This window comes from Lepisosteus platostomus, chromosome 13, assembly GCF_059453375.1.
Source record: "Lepisosteus platostomus isolate fLepPlt1 chromosome 13, fLepPlt1.hap1, whole genome shotgun sequence".
NCBI lineage: Eukaryota > Metazoa > Chordata > Actinopteri > Semionotiformes > Lepisosteidae > Lepisosteus > Lepisosteus platostomus.
The window spans coordinates 35087118-35100859 of record NC_142623.1 but is presented as its reverse complement, the minus strand read 5'-3'; the positions used below and the strand labels follow the sequence as shown (position 1 = coordinate 35100859).

At 36.6% G+C, this 13742-nt stretch overlaps 1 protein-coding gene across 3 annotated transcripts in view; it reads right to left on the bottom strand.

Annotated features, from left to right (window-relative positions):
- apbb3 (amyloid beta precursor protein binding family B member 3) overlaps window positions 1–13742 on the bottom strand; it is a 38165-nt gene that overhangs the window by 13204 nt on the left and 11219 nt on the right. For all 3 annotated transcript variants that reach the window (XM_088604340.1, XM_088604342.1, XM_088604341.1), the window contains 3 exons: window positions 4372–4559; window positions 4006–4079; window positions 180–240 (listed from right to left, as the gene is read on the bottom strand). In XM_088604340.1, coding sequence (XP_088460466.1) covers window positions 180–240; window positions 4006–4079; window positions 4372–4559 — 323 coding nt within the window. The remainder of the gene's footprint in view (window positions 1–179; window positions 241–4005; window positions 4080–4371; window positions 4560–13742) is intronic.

Genomic DNA, 13742 nt, shown 5'->3' with positions numbered 1-13742 from the left:
TGTCTTTTAATATTGTATGATGAGTTTTACTTGCCAATGAGTGTCTCCCGTGGGCACAAAGAATACAAGTTTGCTGTGTGAGCTGTACCATTTATACACAGATAAGGCATCTCAGACAACAGACCTTGTTAGTTCATTACAGGTCTTGTGAACATAAAAGTATTGAATTATACCTGTACCTTAGAGTCAGGGTCACTATTGGTTTGGAAATAATCTTCCTCTTGCCAAGGAAGTGAGCTCCTGCAAAACAAACAGGGCCAATTTTACCAATGTTTATAGGTTAAGGGGGCTAAATCTCTTCTATAGAGCAGCCTAGGGAACTATCTTATTCTCTGTAGCACAACAAGGATACTGCTCACAAATGGAACCTAAAATCAAATTTATTTAAGATGGAGCAGAGGAAACATTTCTTTCACAAACCATTATGAATTCCTGGAACTGGCTTCCTAGGTAGGAGGTAACTCTTTTTCTAGTTACTGGCAACACTTAGCTACTAAACTACCAAAATGAGTGAAAGAGAGAGTCTTCTCTTTGTATGTTCTAAGGGTCATAACATTTAGTCATTTTCTTTTCTGTGAACAGGAGTGTGACGGTTGTTTTAATTAGTTGTTTATCTGCTGGGTAATTTTATATGTACATGTGTATTTTTCATAGGGATGCAAGATATTTGTTGGGTTTTTTTTTCTCTACAGGAGACAGCTGTGCTTTGGGTGACCTTGTGTGAGAGAAGTTTCAATATCACTGAGGTTTGAATGCAGTGTTTCCTTTTTTGTCTGGCTCACTGACACAATTTGTTCTGCTATTTATAAAACACAAAGATACATTGCTGAGACAGACTTTTCTTAACCTTCTTCCAGCTGCAGGGCTGCTCTGGCAGCTCGTAATGCTGTGGCACAGCTCCTAGATTTGATTCCAGCCTCAGGTGTCTGTGTGTGGGAGTCTGCATGTTCCCCACCATGTTCATATGGGTTCTTTTCCATTTGCTCTGGCTCCTTCTACTTTCTAAAGACATGATGGCTAGATCTGTTTACTCTACATTTCTCACTGTTCGTTTCACAGTAGCCTTATAACTGACTGGTATCCCATTCAGGCAGAGTGCATTTGTGCTCTCAGTCCTGTCTTGTGACCTCAGCTTGTGGTGTAGACTCCATCTTGCAATGACCCACACCAAGATAAGCAGTATATTTATATTGACTGGGTGAATGATTCAGACTATGAAATCTTAAATTCACACAACACTTTAAAAGCATGTTCTGCCAGCCTTACCTAAATGTTTTCAAAACTAGTCTTGACCTGCAGTAAATGGGTTTCTGCACACTCTCAGAAAAATATGTAAGGCATAGAGGCACAGACTTTCCCTTTCTACGCCAATGATAATCTGAATATTAGGTATCAGTCAGAGATTTTGTTTAAATGTAAGAAAAAGGTGTTCTGTTGGGTTTCATATTACTATACATTACAATGCTTTTGCTTTTATAAAGGCTGTGCTGAATAAACCTGTCTTATGTATTGTATATTTTACACCTTTCGATACAATCTTAATCTAATATCAAAAGAACAGTTAAAATGTGCTCTCTTTCAGCAGGAATAATAATGAAAATTGCATGATAAGCATTCCTTTCCTCAGTGGAGACATTTCTGGTATGATTTGTATTCTTTTGTCTTAGAAAATCATAGGAAAAGGTTTCTGCCACACTTGCGCTTTGAAAAGAAAGAAGCATCTCAAAGGTCTCAGATCTGTTTAATTCCCATCAAGGGGAATTATTTATAACATTGCTCAGGAGTTTGTCTGGTGCACCTGATTATTCATATTACAGTACCCCTGCAAAGCAGGATTCTGTCATAAGGATCTGCTATGAATATAAGGTGGTTGGATTTTTGCTGCCAATACCAGGAGTGCTAGTTCTAAATATATTCTGTCAGATAGCAATTTAGGAAAATATAAGCTTAAAACCCCAGACAACATATGTTTTTTATACTTTTATAATTTTTCATAATAAACATATCACATTGAAATAGAGAACATTTTTTTTCAGTGTGGCAAATTTGCTGTCAATACTGAAAAATGCAAGAGCATTGCCCATTGAGCCAATACGTACCCTCTTGAATTCCATGTGTCTACAGATGGACTGATTTGCCTTTTGCTCAGTTTCACAGGGAAATTGATTTCTTTATTCATTGAACGGATTTTATTTGTTACACTATTTTAGTCACAATCGCAAAAGTGACAAAGATATTTTCCCATAGGATATTGCAGAACTTGGAAATATTCAACATGTCTCTTCTAGGTAAGCCTTCTTTAGCAGAGGTACTGTACTGACATGATTAAATCTGGAAAGATCACAGATGAATACATCAAAGGTGTGTCAAAAGAAAAAAAAGGAGAGAGGAAGGAAGCCAAACCAAGCTTCTCAAAGACTTCAAAAGCCTGATTTTCCACAAAGTGAAGGACACAGCCAGTTAATGGACATTTTGCATGTCCAAATCACTCTACAAGATTAAAAAAATGATCCCAGATTTACTGAAAAGGGTTTTGGTTATTTAGGCAGGCACTTTTATATTCTCCAGTAACAGCTTTGCAGGGAAACTAAAATGGAAGGTTTTTGAGCTTTGTGTGATGTATGTTTTCATGTGGTATAGACACAACTATTTTTATCACTCACAGGGGATGCACACAGCAACAAGAATACAGATGTGTTTCTTTCATTTATAACTACTTCCTTAGGGGGGCAAAAGGAGGGGAAACGTATTGAGAAATGTATTATACTTGACATTGATAATGCAGCAAAAAAGGAGTCACATTTGCTGTAAATGTATATGGTTGACTAATTGGAACCAATAAGTTCATTACCTGCACAAAGCTGTAAAAAAACAACTAAATATGTCACTTTTTTTAGTGAAGGGACAAGAATACAGTGTAGACATAAAGCAGAACAGAATAATACTTATCCCACAATGGAAAGCTAAATTTCCAGAATAATATTGGCCAAACTAAAATCCATTCTTCCAAATAAAATAGCTCAGCAACATTTGTCCAAATTTCTAATTCAAAAACAAAGAAAATAGTTTGATGCCAACAAGTACATCATAAACACTTACTGTATATATAAGTCATACCCTGCAGATAAATAACTTTATATGCAAGGCAATAGCAATCACAAAAAACAATTTGTTTATAATAATATATGTCTGTTAAAAATACCTTTCATTTTCTTCTGACACTGAATGATGGCTGCAAATACAGTATCTATCCCCTACTAATTTCATACGTTAATTGTGTTCCCATGGAAATGACAACTATTAACACATAAGCAAGCACTATTTCTAAAGGGGAAAAAAAGTCAACAGAGGGTTCTATATACAGTGTATCTGCAGCCTACAGGCAGTTATTGGTCACAAGGTCAGCAAGGAGCAACGACAGCAAGGAGAGCAATAGAGTAGCGCTGTTTTTGCAGAGACTGTCTACTTAAGCACTTCACGGCACTCACTGAAGCATAAAAGCAATTACTGTAAAAAATAAAAAGGACCCTAACCATGGAATATTTGGAATGGCATACATTATTCATTGCCTTTGTAATAAAAACGATAACAATAACTTTCTTCTTTAATTAACTTTTTGGGCAGAACTATTCTGCTGTTGAGTTAATAACATAACTAATGAAACTCTGTAAGACAAATGACAGCAGATTTCATTTAGAATCTGTAGAAACCTGAAGGTTAGTAATCTTTCAATCTGATTTGTAAAAATAAATGGCGACCGCAAAGGAAAGTAATTCTAACCATTTTGCTTCACTTAGAGTTTTATACACACTGTCTCCACGACAAGTCAAGTGATGGCACTTCAGATAAAAAAAACACATACTGAAAATCTCCACAGGGACTGGTAAGTGCATACAGTACCTAAACATTTGACCTAATTCACCCTCAGATGTGCATGAGGCATGAGAGGAAAATTGAGTTTAGACCAAGCAGGCTGCCTGCCTCTTAACAGGCTAAAATTGGTACCTGTTGGTTATGGAGGCCATGGGGCTCTCAATCTGTCTTCCTCTAGATTGTCTTGATCCATCAGGATGGAATCCCTGGAGGAAAATGAGAAAATCATCTCACCTTAACATCAAAGAACCCTAAATAACACTTGAGGCTGGTATTGAAAGTGTGGAGGCACACACTGTTTCTAAGGGAATACAAAAATCTCTGTATCATCGTTTAAAAAAGACAAATTACCTAGAATGTGAATATGTCAAAATCCGTTCCCACATCATCTTACCCTTTTTCAATAAGTGTCTGGATGTCAACTTTGCATCACTGAGATGAAAAAGAAAACCCAGCTAACACAGCTCCTATCCTGAGAAAAGCCATGTGTTCACTTGCCTCATATCCTGTGGTTGCAAATCCACTGACTGCAGTCTGGTCCCCATCAGAGCTGCAGGATGGGTGATGCCATTGAGTGGTGCCAGTTGGCACGTGCCAGTAATAGGTGCCAGTGCTGTCCCTGATCGTCCTCCAGCCTGGTGGGAGATCCGAGTCCGGCTCCAAATTCTGATCATTCCAAATGTTATCTGGGCAGAAGAGGAGATCATTTGGACAAGTTTTTTTCTCAAGTGGACTGATTTTTGACAAACCTTATTCAGGTCCTGCACGAAAAAAAAAGTCTTAAAGATAGAGACTATATTAGATCCATTTCATTGTTTTAAGCCGTTTAAGTTTTGACGGGGACACTATACTGTAAAAAGGCAGCATCCTTCAGATGAGATGTAAAACTGAGGTCCTGACTCTCTGTGGTCATTAAAACTCCCCAGGTGTTTTTCGAAAAGACTAGGGTTGAAACCCTGGTGTCCTGGCCAAATTTCCCATTGGCCTTTATTTATCATGGACTCCTAATAATCCCCATCTATGAACTGGCTTTATCACTCTGTTCTCCTCCCCACTAATGGCTGATGTGTGGTGAGCATTCTGGCGCACTATGGCTGCTGTCGCATCATCCAGGTGAGGCTGCTAATTGGTGGTGGCAGAGGGGAGTCCCCATTACCTGTAAAGCACTTTGAGTGGAGTGTTCAAGAAGCACTATATAAGTCTAAGCAATTATTATTATTATTATTATTATTATTATTATTATTATTATTATTATTATCATTATTACACATACTAAAAACCTTTCAAAATACCACAATTATTAACAGGCTGTTAATTCAAGGTTTTTGTAATCATTTGTTTTTATGAACTGCTTCCCTCATGGAATGTATCCTAGTGAATGGGGGGGTAATAGAAAATGATACATAGTGGTTTTGTTAGTTTGTGCTCAACTTACTGTAGACGGCTTTTTCAGTTTTAAATTAATTCCACACATATCAATGGTTATTTCTGCTGGGGAAATAAAATGACAAACCGTCAAGTTCCTTTAAAGATGCTTGTGTTGTTCTTTTGCTCAATTTAGTAAAGGCTGCTCATCTGAAGTGCTTAACCAGAGTGCCAACATTGCAAATTCCATGAAATACACTGCTTTTAGTTTTCTTAAAGGAAAATTAAACTGGGACATGTGACATGCGACTGCACTTGCATGGGTAGTAAGAAAGCGTAGTTTTGCTGGATAGGCATGATAGTGGCCAGGCTTTGGGTTATTGTTATATACTGTACACTAAGTTGTTATCTACAGTGTGAATATGTGATAATGATTTCTAGATGCTAAAGTATTGAAAATAATTTATATATTTTTTTATTTTAAGAGCGTTTATTTAAAACAAAACAGAAAGGGTATACCTCACCGAGCATCAAGTATATAGTTAAGTCAGCACGTGAGCCAGATACATGGACAAAAAACTACATTTCCCAATGACCCACACACATAACAACACCATTTAACACATACTGTACAATATTAGTTAGATAAAGCAAAGTAACCTCAAAATGAGTAAGAGGAAAGTTACTTTTAGTTAAGGAGTTAAGGAATTCCATGAAATAATATCTACAGATATGCATACGTTAACTATTACTGTCTTTCTTGTAGATTACCTTCATGTATATGCAATTATTTACACCACTGTTTTGCTAATATCAATAAAATGCTATTAAAATGTTTCATGCAGTGCATCCCTCAACAATGTAATGGTAAATTGCAACATTAACAGTTACAGTTGTTTTGATTAGTGTATAAGCAGGCAATGAAATTCCTTGTTTTCTGAGAATTTCAGTGAAACCAGGCACATTTAAAACTCAAAAGGTCCAATCCAGGCTCCATTCGTGGCATGTAATCCTCTTTTCAGAACATAAAATACTATAGACTTTATGGTACACTTTAAAATGGTAGCTAGGCTATTTTATATGTTTATATTTGTATATGTTTATATGTTATACTTTTAAGAAATATGATTAGTAGACTTAAAACATATCAGATTCAATTAAGCTACATCTAACACAACAGATGTTTTGAGGTGTGAAGTGCTGAAAGCAGGATGCTGAACTAGACTGTGGAGTACCATAGAGTGCTTTCCATAAACACTCTTTGTCCTATTTCTGATTGATTTCAGTATTCCTATCACAAACACATATATTTAAGATTTGTAACACACTGCAGGCTATCATTTTAAGAGATTAATATCACTTCAGGTAATACCATAGCACTTTGTAGCTGTTGAAAAAGCAAGCATTTAATGACATTTGTGAAAAATAGCACAAATGGGTGAAAATTTGCTCCATCAATCTACAGCATGAAATGGATTCGCAAATACTCTTTGTGTTTACTGTATGGATCATGAAACTGATTTTCTATTCTTTGCAGCACTCCAATAAATTGAATTTGAAAAAATGATACATTTTTATTTATTGGATTGGAGATTGTTCTGCACAAAAGTCAAACAGATATTAAATAAAGATAGAGCTCTGTATAGATCATTACATCTTGATTTACCCTGAAGCATAATAACAAGGCACAGTCTTGCCAAAAAATTAATGCAGTACCACAGGTAGCTAATCTTTTTTTCCATTAAAAATAACTTATTTGTTTGATAGTTTTATTAATTATCAACATATTTTTCAGGTTTTTGTTGGCAGGTTTATTATTTATATTCAATTCATTCCATTATTTTTTCCTTGCTTAACTTAATGATAATGAAAGTAGTTACTGTTATATACTATGAAAGGTATTTTGGCAAGAGAAGTTTGCAATACATTTTTACTTTTTTTGCTCCGAAGATATTTTTATCAATTAATATCTAGTATGGCAAAACAGGGTGACTGTTATCCATAATAAAATAAATGATAAGTACCTTTTTTCAGTAGTAAATTATATATGAAGAAGAAATACTTCCAATGTTGCTTGCATAATCATCCATCTAAATATTCCACCACAGACATCTCAGACAGAGGCTGGTGGCTTCCTTTTTTAGCCTCTATTTAAAGATTATGCTATCTTTAAGCAGAGTACCACTTACAGAACAAATCATCATCAATTTCATTGTCATATTAGGAAATAAAAAGTATTTCCCTTAAAACAAACTCTGCAGTATGTATTCTAATCCAATTTTATTTTAAGCAAATCCTACTTCCTGTGTGTATTTTAAAACTAATGCATGACTAATACAGGACACAGTCCAGTACTGCCATACTGTATATCAAATCACAAGATATCTGACCATTATCAGAAAACCACTTAGTCCTGGAAAGGGTCCTGGCAGCCTGTAGCCCAGAAGCATGAGGCAGAACTACACCTTGAACAAGATGTCAGTCTGCTACAGGGCATGCACATAAATCACAGATGAGTGATTTAGCAACTCCAATAATCTAGGCAACATCTTGCTGGAAGGTGAGAGAAAACTAAAGCACACACATGCACATGGGGTAAGCATGCAAACACCACACTGGAACAGAAGGGATTCCAGTCCGGAACTGAACCCAAGAACCAAGAGCTGTGAGGTAACAGCACTAACTGTAATGCCTCATTGCAGTCCCCAATCAGAAGCTTTGATTTCCCCCCCAAAACCATTTTACAAGGTGCAAAACAAAACACCTTTGGACAGAGCGTACCTACTGTACATTCAGCATGCAAGATGCAAAAATGTTACAGCGGTGTCTAATAAAAGAGCCCAGGCACTCCAAACGATTAAAGCTTGAACTCAAGGTCATTAGCCCATCCTTCAATCCTCCAGGACAGAGTGGGCAGGAATAAGATGGATTCACCCAGCCCCTGCTGCAGTATCTACTGCCAAAGACAAAGACACATGTCAAGGGAACGTCTGTGTCTAGTGGATTAATTATGGCTCAGTGTCCTTCTAGAAAACCAGACAATTAGCAATTTAAGTCTTAATTGTCACATACTTTTTAATTGCTGGATCTGAAACAGTGCAAAAGAAAAACAAATGCAATGATTACAATCCCAATGTTGATTATGATTATGTTTTTCCCTAATGCTCTGTCATGCTCTTTTACAGCAGATTCTCCTTGATCAGCATGCAAGTGGCTCCTTACAGTAGTTGCCAAATGGATTGTAGCCAAAGCTGCCTTTTTTAGCAGCCTGTGCAAAAGGTATTTATAATTTGTTCTATCATGTCTTGTCCTGAACATTGATCATTCTTCTCTGACAGCAGCACTCTTGTTTGATCTCATCAGTTCACAGACAATAAGCAAAGCTGAGCCTGGTCAGTATTGGGATAGGAGCCCTTTTAAAGATTTGGGATCCTACAGGATCATACATAATGCAAGGAAATATTATTAATAACAATAATAATGACCTTTAATCCTACCAAGACACACAGGATGAACTAAACAACTAATCATGTCACTGAAGTGCGTAATAGCTAAAATTTACAGTAAGGACCTCATCTTCATTAGCTTCATACTACATAGATCTATCCACAATATTTTATCTGAGTCCACAGCACAGCATAACATATGACTTTAAAGCTTTTAGGGCCACTCTGAATTCAAGTCATTCAAGTTTTGAAGGATAAAGGAGTAAAAACCAATACAAAATGTGAAAAGTAATTTTTCTGTTACCAGGGTTCCCATATGTTGAATGAGCTTTTTTGCAGGGAGTGGCTAATCGTTTTGTATGGATCACTGGTATGAAAGCAGCTCAGTCGCAAAGCACTTCCTTCTAATTCATTCACGTAACAATTACTATTACATGTTGTTGTACTCCCAATTACTGAATTACACACTGCTTGCAAAAATGTCATGCAAACCAAAACCAGATTTCAAAGAACATCTTAGAGGATTTCTAACCATCCTCCACTGTTGCAACACATGTTTTATGTAAAAGGGATTTTCAGTTTCAGCCTGACTAAGCAAGGAGGAAATTAGCTTAAAAGTAATACTTCCCAATTTGATGACCAGACTTTTTTACGCAGATGTCCTTACTTGTGTTTTCAGCAGCCTGACTTGCCTATCAGAGCAAAATAATGCAGGGATGCTCTGTCTACATTTCAGACTAGGTCTGTGGGTGACCTCCTTTTAGAGAAGGTAAAGACACAACAAACACTGCAGATGCTGACAATATTGTCAATGTTGCTAGAAGCAGAGAAATGTAACGCAAAAATATCAAACAATGGCTGTGGTAGATACAGTAACTGGGTCAAAGCAGCAGCTACAGACTGTGAAAGATTTTGTCATCTTCCTTATAAAGGATTATCTGAATGTTTACAGTTTATATTTTTGTATCAGTTTCTATAAATAGACAAATGACTGAAAAAAATAAGGATCATGAACATCGCATTGTGATATTTAAGGCATGTCTGAAAATAAAATACAGAACTAAAGTATTGAACAATGCAAGTAATTGCATTGACGATTTCTTGTCATAAAAAAGAAATAAAAAAACAATTGGATAAGGCTGACATTTAAACATTATGTTTAAATGTAACAGTGCATCATAGATTAAAAAAATGCAGCATTTGATATAGATGTGTTTAGTAGAAGAAGCAAAACTGAATCAATTTATGCAAAAATGCTTGTCGAAGACAATTTGTTAAGTGAATTTCCTGGATTTTCTTAGGCCATTTTGATGTATTATAGAGTAATCTCTTCCTTTCCAAAGAAAAACAGAAATGCTTTGTATTATTGATAAAATAATTTTATTTTCTATAACTCCTTTCTTGTCAAAACATCTGAAATCACTTTAACATATTAATTTAGAATGTTAAAAGACGTAAGGAATTACAGACATTAATTATGAATATATCAGCATGCATGCATGTTAAGAGCAGCCTAAAAATATGTATATCTGTGTAATACTGAACAACATATAAATTCCTGTAATAGACTTGTTAATACAGTACATCTGATTCGGTTTTTAGGATGAAAAAAAAAATAAAAATTATGTTTCATACATGTTATGTTTATGACATACTGTATGTAAACACTTTTACATTCAAATTCATTTTATTGTACATTTAGTAATTCAAGTCAAACATGAATGCTGTTAAGAATTTCACGTCAGTCTCATCTGCTCCTGACATTTATGCAGCAGATAAAAAAAAATTGATGGCTACAGGTAATTAACCAACCTCATATCCCTCTGCTGAAACCACTTTATGTTTTAAAGACATCCATTCCCTTTCGGAGAAATCTGCCCAGCATACAAATTCTGCTCCATTTAAAGATCAACAAAATGAAGACTCTCTTTATACTGTTTCTCAGACCAAAAAAGAGAAGGTATTCTCCTATAATTAATCGGTCTGCTTCCCAAGCATACATAACCTCTGTACATTGGATTCACAGGACTGGGCAAAGCGAACAGCTAACAAGAATTTTCATTTGTATAGTACTGTGATCCGTGCTCTGGATACTCTTAAATAGGCATTTGACATCTTAAAAAAATCAAGATGTTGCATTCAATAACAAATAGCTGCCATGAATTCTTCCTTAAGCCAGGTTCATACAGTACCTAAGAAACAAGTTTCATCATAGTATCAACTATGCAATTAAAAATACATATGAAAATTCAGTAGTTCTTAGGTAGCCATTGAAAAAAACAACAACCAGTACATAAGCCAGATAGAAAAGTGGATCCCATAAAGGTTCTTCTTATGTTGTTAAAAAGAGCCCTTTGATTTTTACTCAATATACACTAAACACCAGTATTCTTTAGGACTTTTTTATGCTACACAATATGGCAAAATGTACAGTATCACCTCTAATCTATTTTAGAGTATCAGGTCACTATTGTATTTATTTGTTTGACCACCTGAAGTGTTAATTATGTTGATGATGCAGGAAACAGAGAGGTTCTCTTCACTTTATCTACAAAACCAAGGCTCAATCTGCACAGGTAGTTTTTTACTAAAGAAACTAGCACATTAAGCATTTGACCACCATCATCTGTACAATTAAGATAAAATAGAGTACAAATATGCTTTGCCTGCTTCAATTCTAGGCTTAATATTATAACACCCACCTCCAGCTAGTGCCTCAATATTTTCACTCTTATTTTAAATCATATATAAAACTAAATGTGCTCTACGTTAAACTACTCAAAAGCCATTTTTAACCAAAAACTACTTGGCTAGCCAAGCCAAAAGAGATATGATTGTCCTCAGTTGCAGATCTCGTCTTCCATAGGACGTTTGTGCTCCGCCCAGGCATGTCTCCTTGGGAACTGTGTGAGAGGAGTTTTATCTTATCCACTAATTAATTTAATGATACATCTGGCATGGGGTAATCCCAAAAGAGAGGCCGAGTGCTTAATACAAGGTCAGGATTCTCTGCATAGCAAAAGATTAAAGTCTGAGTAGATCAAAACATCAATCTGGGCTTCTGCAGATGTTAAGGCTCAAGCTGCTGTAGCAGTCATGAGGCCTGGATCAATAACGTCAAGAGGTACAACTGCCTGGGAGACTTGCAATTTGTTTTATACTTTCAAGTGACACATCTTATACGTACACTTTTCACAGCCCTCTCCTGTTCTGACCTTCCTTTACTCGATGCTTCTGTCCTTGATATACTATCCTTTTTCCAACTGCTTTATTCAATACAGGGTGGTGGGGGAGCTGAAGCCTATCCCGACTAGCAACAAGCTCAAAGCAGGTTACACCCCGGATGGGATGCCAGTCCATATCAAGGCAGACACACACAGAAACACAGACGTTCTGTGTAGGGCTAGTTTTCATAGAAGCCAGTTAACCTACTATCATGTCTTTGAACCAGAGCACCTACAGGAAACCTTAAACCTTAAAATGGCGATCAAACGGCAATGGCCATCCACAGACATATTAGATCATTTTTTTCTAATTTCAGTTCTCAGAGATATTATTAGGCTCACTCCTTCATGCTCCTATTGTGTTTATGCATTACTAGCTGTTGTAAACACATTGGATTAGCTCTCAATCAGAAATTCAATCACGTGTTCTGCAGTGCGCTGCTGAAGTTGTAGCAAAGATACATGATGGGAAACAAAGTGAGCATATTCTACTCTCACAATTAGACATGTTTTAGTACTGTACTTGTAAGGAATGCACATTTCCAACAATTCAGCTTGCATTTATGAGCATATAAACACATAAAAGGGAGACAGTAATAAGGTATAGTGTTCAGGGCTCTGGACTCCACCCCAAAGGGTTATGTGGTAAAATCTCAGGTGAGATACTGCTGTAGTAGCCTTGAACGAGGAGATTTACTCAAAACGCTTCAGTAAATGCCCTCTGGAATAATCTGGTTACCAGGTTATTGTTAGAAATGAGAGTTCATTCTTGGTGACTTACAGGTGGAATAATAACAACAATAATAATAATGATAGATTTAGCACAGTCTGCATAAAAAGCCCGTGAGCCTGGTCAGTAACTGGATGGGAGACCTCCTGGAAAAAACTAAGGTTGCTGCTGGAAGAAGTGCAAGTGGGGCCGGTAGGGGGCGCTCACCCCACAGTCTGTGTGGGTCCTAATGTCTCAGTATAGTGACGGTAACACTATACTGTAAAAAGGCATCGTCCTTCGGATGAGACATAAAACTGAGGTCCTGACTCTCTGTGGTCATTAAAAATCCCAGGGCATTTCTAGAATGGAGTAGGGGTGTTACTCCGGTGTTCTGGCCAAATTTCCCATTGGCCCTTACCAATCATGGCCTCCTAATAATCCCCCTCTATGAACTGGCTTCATCACTGTGCTCTCCTCCCCACTGGTGCTGCACATTGGTGGTGGTGAAGGCGAGTCCCCATTACCTGTAAAGCACTTTGTGTGGAGTGTTCAGAAAAGTGCTATATAATATATGTGTCAGGAATTATTATTGTTATTATTGTTGTCGTTATTATAAATAATGTACAGTACATCAGAATATTACATAATCCAATTTGATTTTACCCAATAGAAACAAGGCAATATAGACAAGTTTGAAAACTAAAGTGAAATTGGTTGTTATTGGTTTTGTTACTACATAAAAGGCTTCATCTTAATTTACTGGAGGCACCGCATATGCATAGTTTGATTTCATTATTCTCAGTTCTCCAGCTCAGCGGGTGGGTAATAGAAAATTGCCACTTCAGACATTTCTTGCTAGCTAAAGTTTTTAAATATTAATAAAGCTGCAGTTAAATATTAATACCCATGGCTCTTTACTAATAAAGAGCCTTGGTTTTTCTGAGTTTACATCCGCTTCTGATACTACTCCTGCATTGTTCACGCAATGTCTGTGGGGTCTCTTCCAGCTACATAGTCAAAGCTCTGCGTCGCTAATGGTAGGTGCCCATGTTAATCTCATATTTTCTCAGAATGGCTCCCCTGATTTTTCTGTAGTCCAGAGGCTCCTACTACCTAATCAAT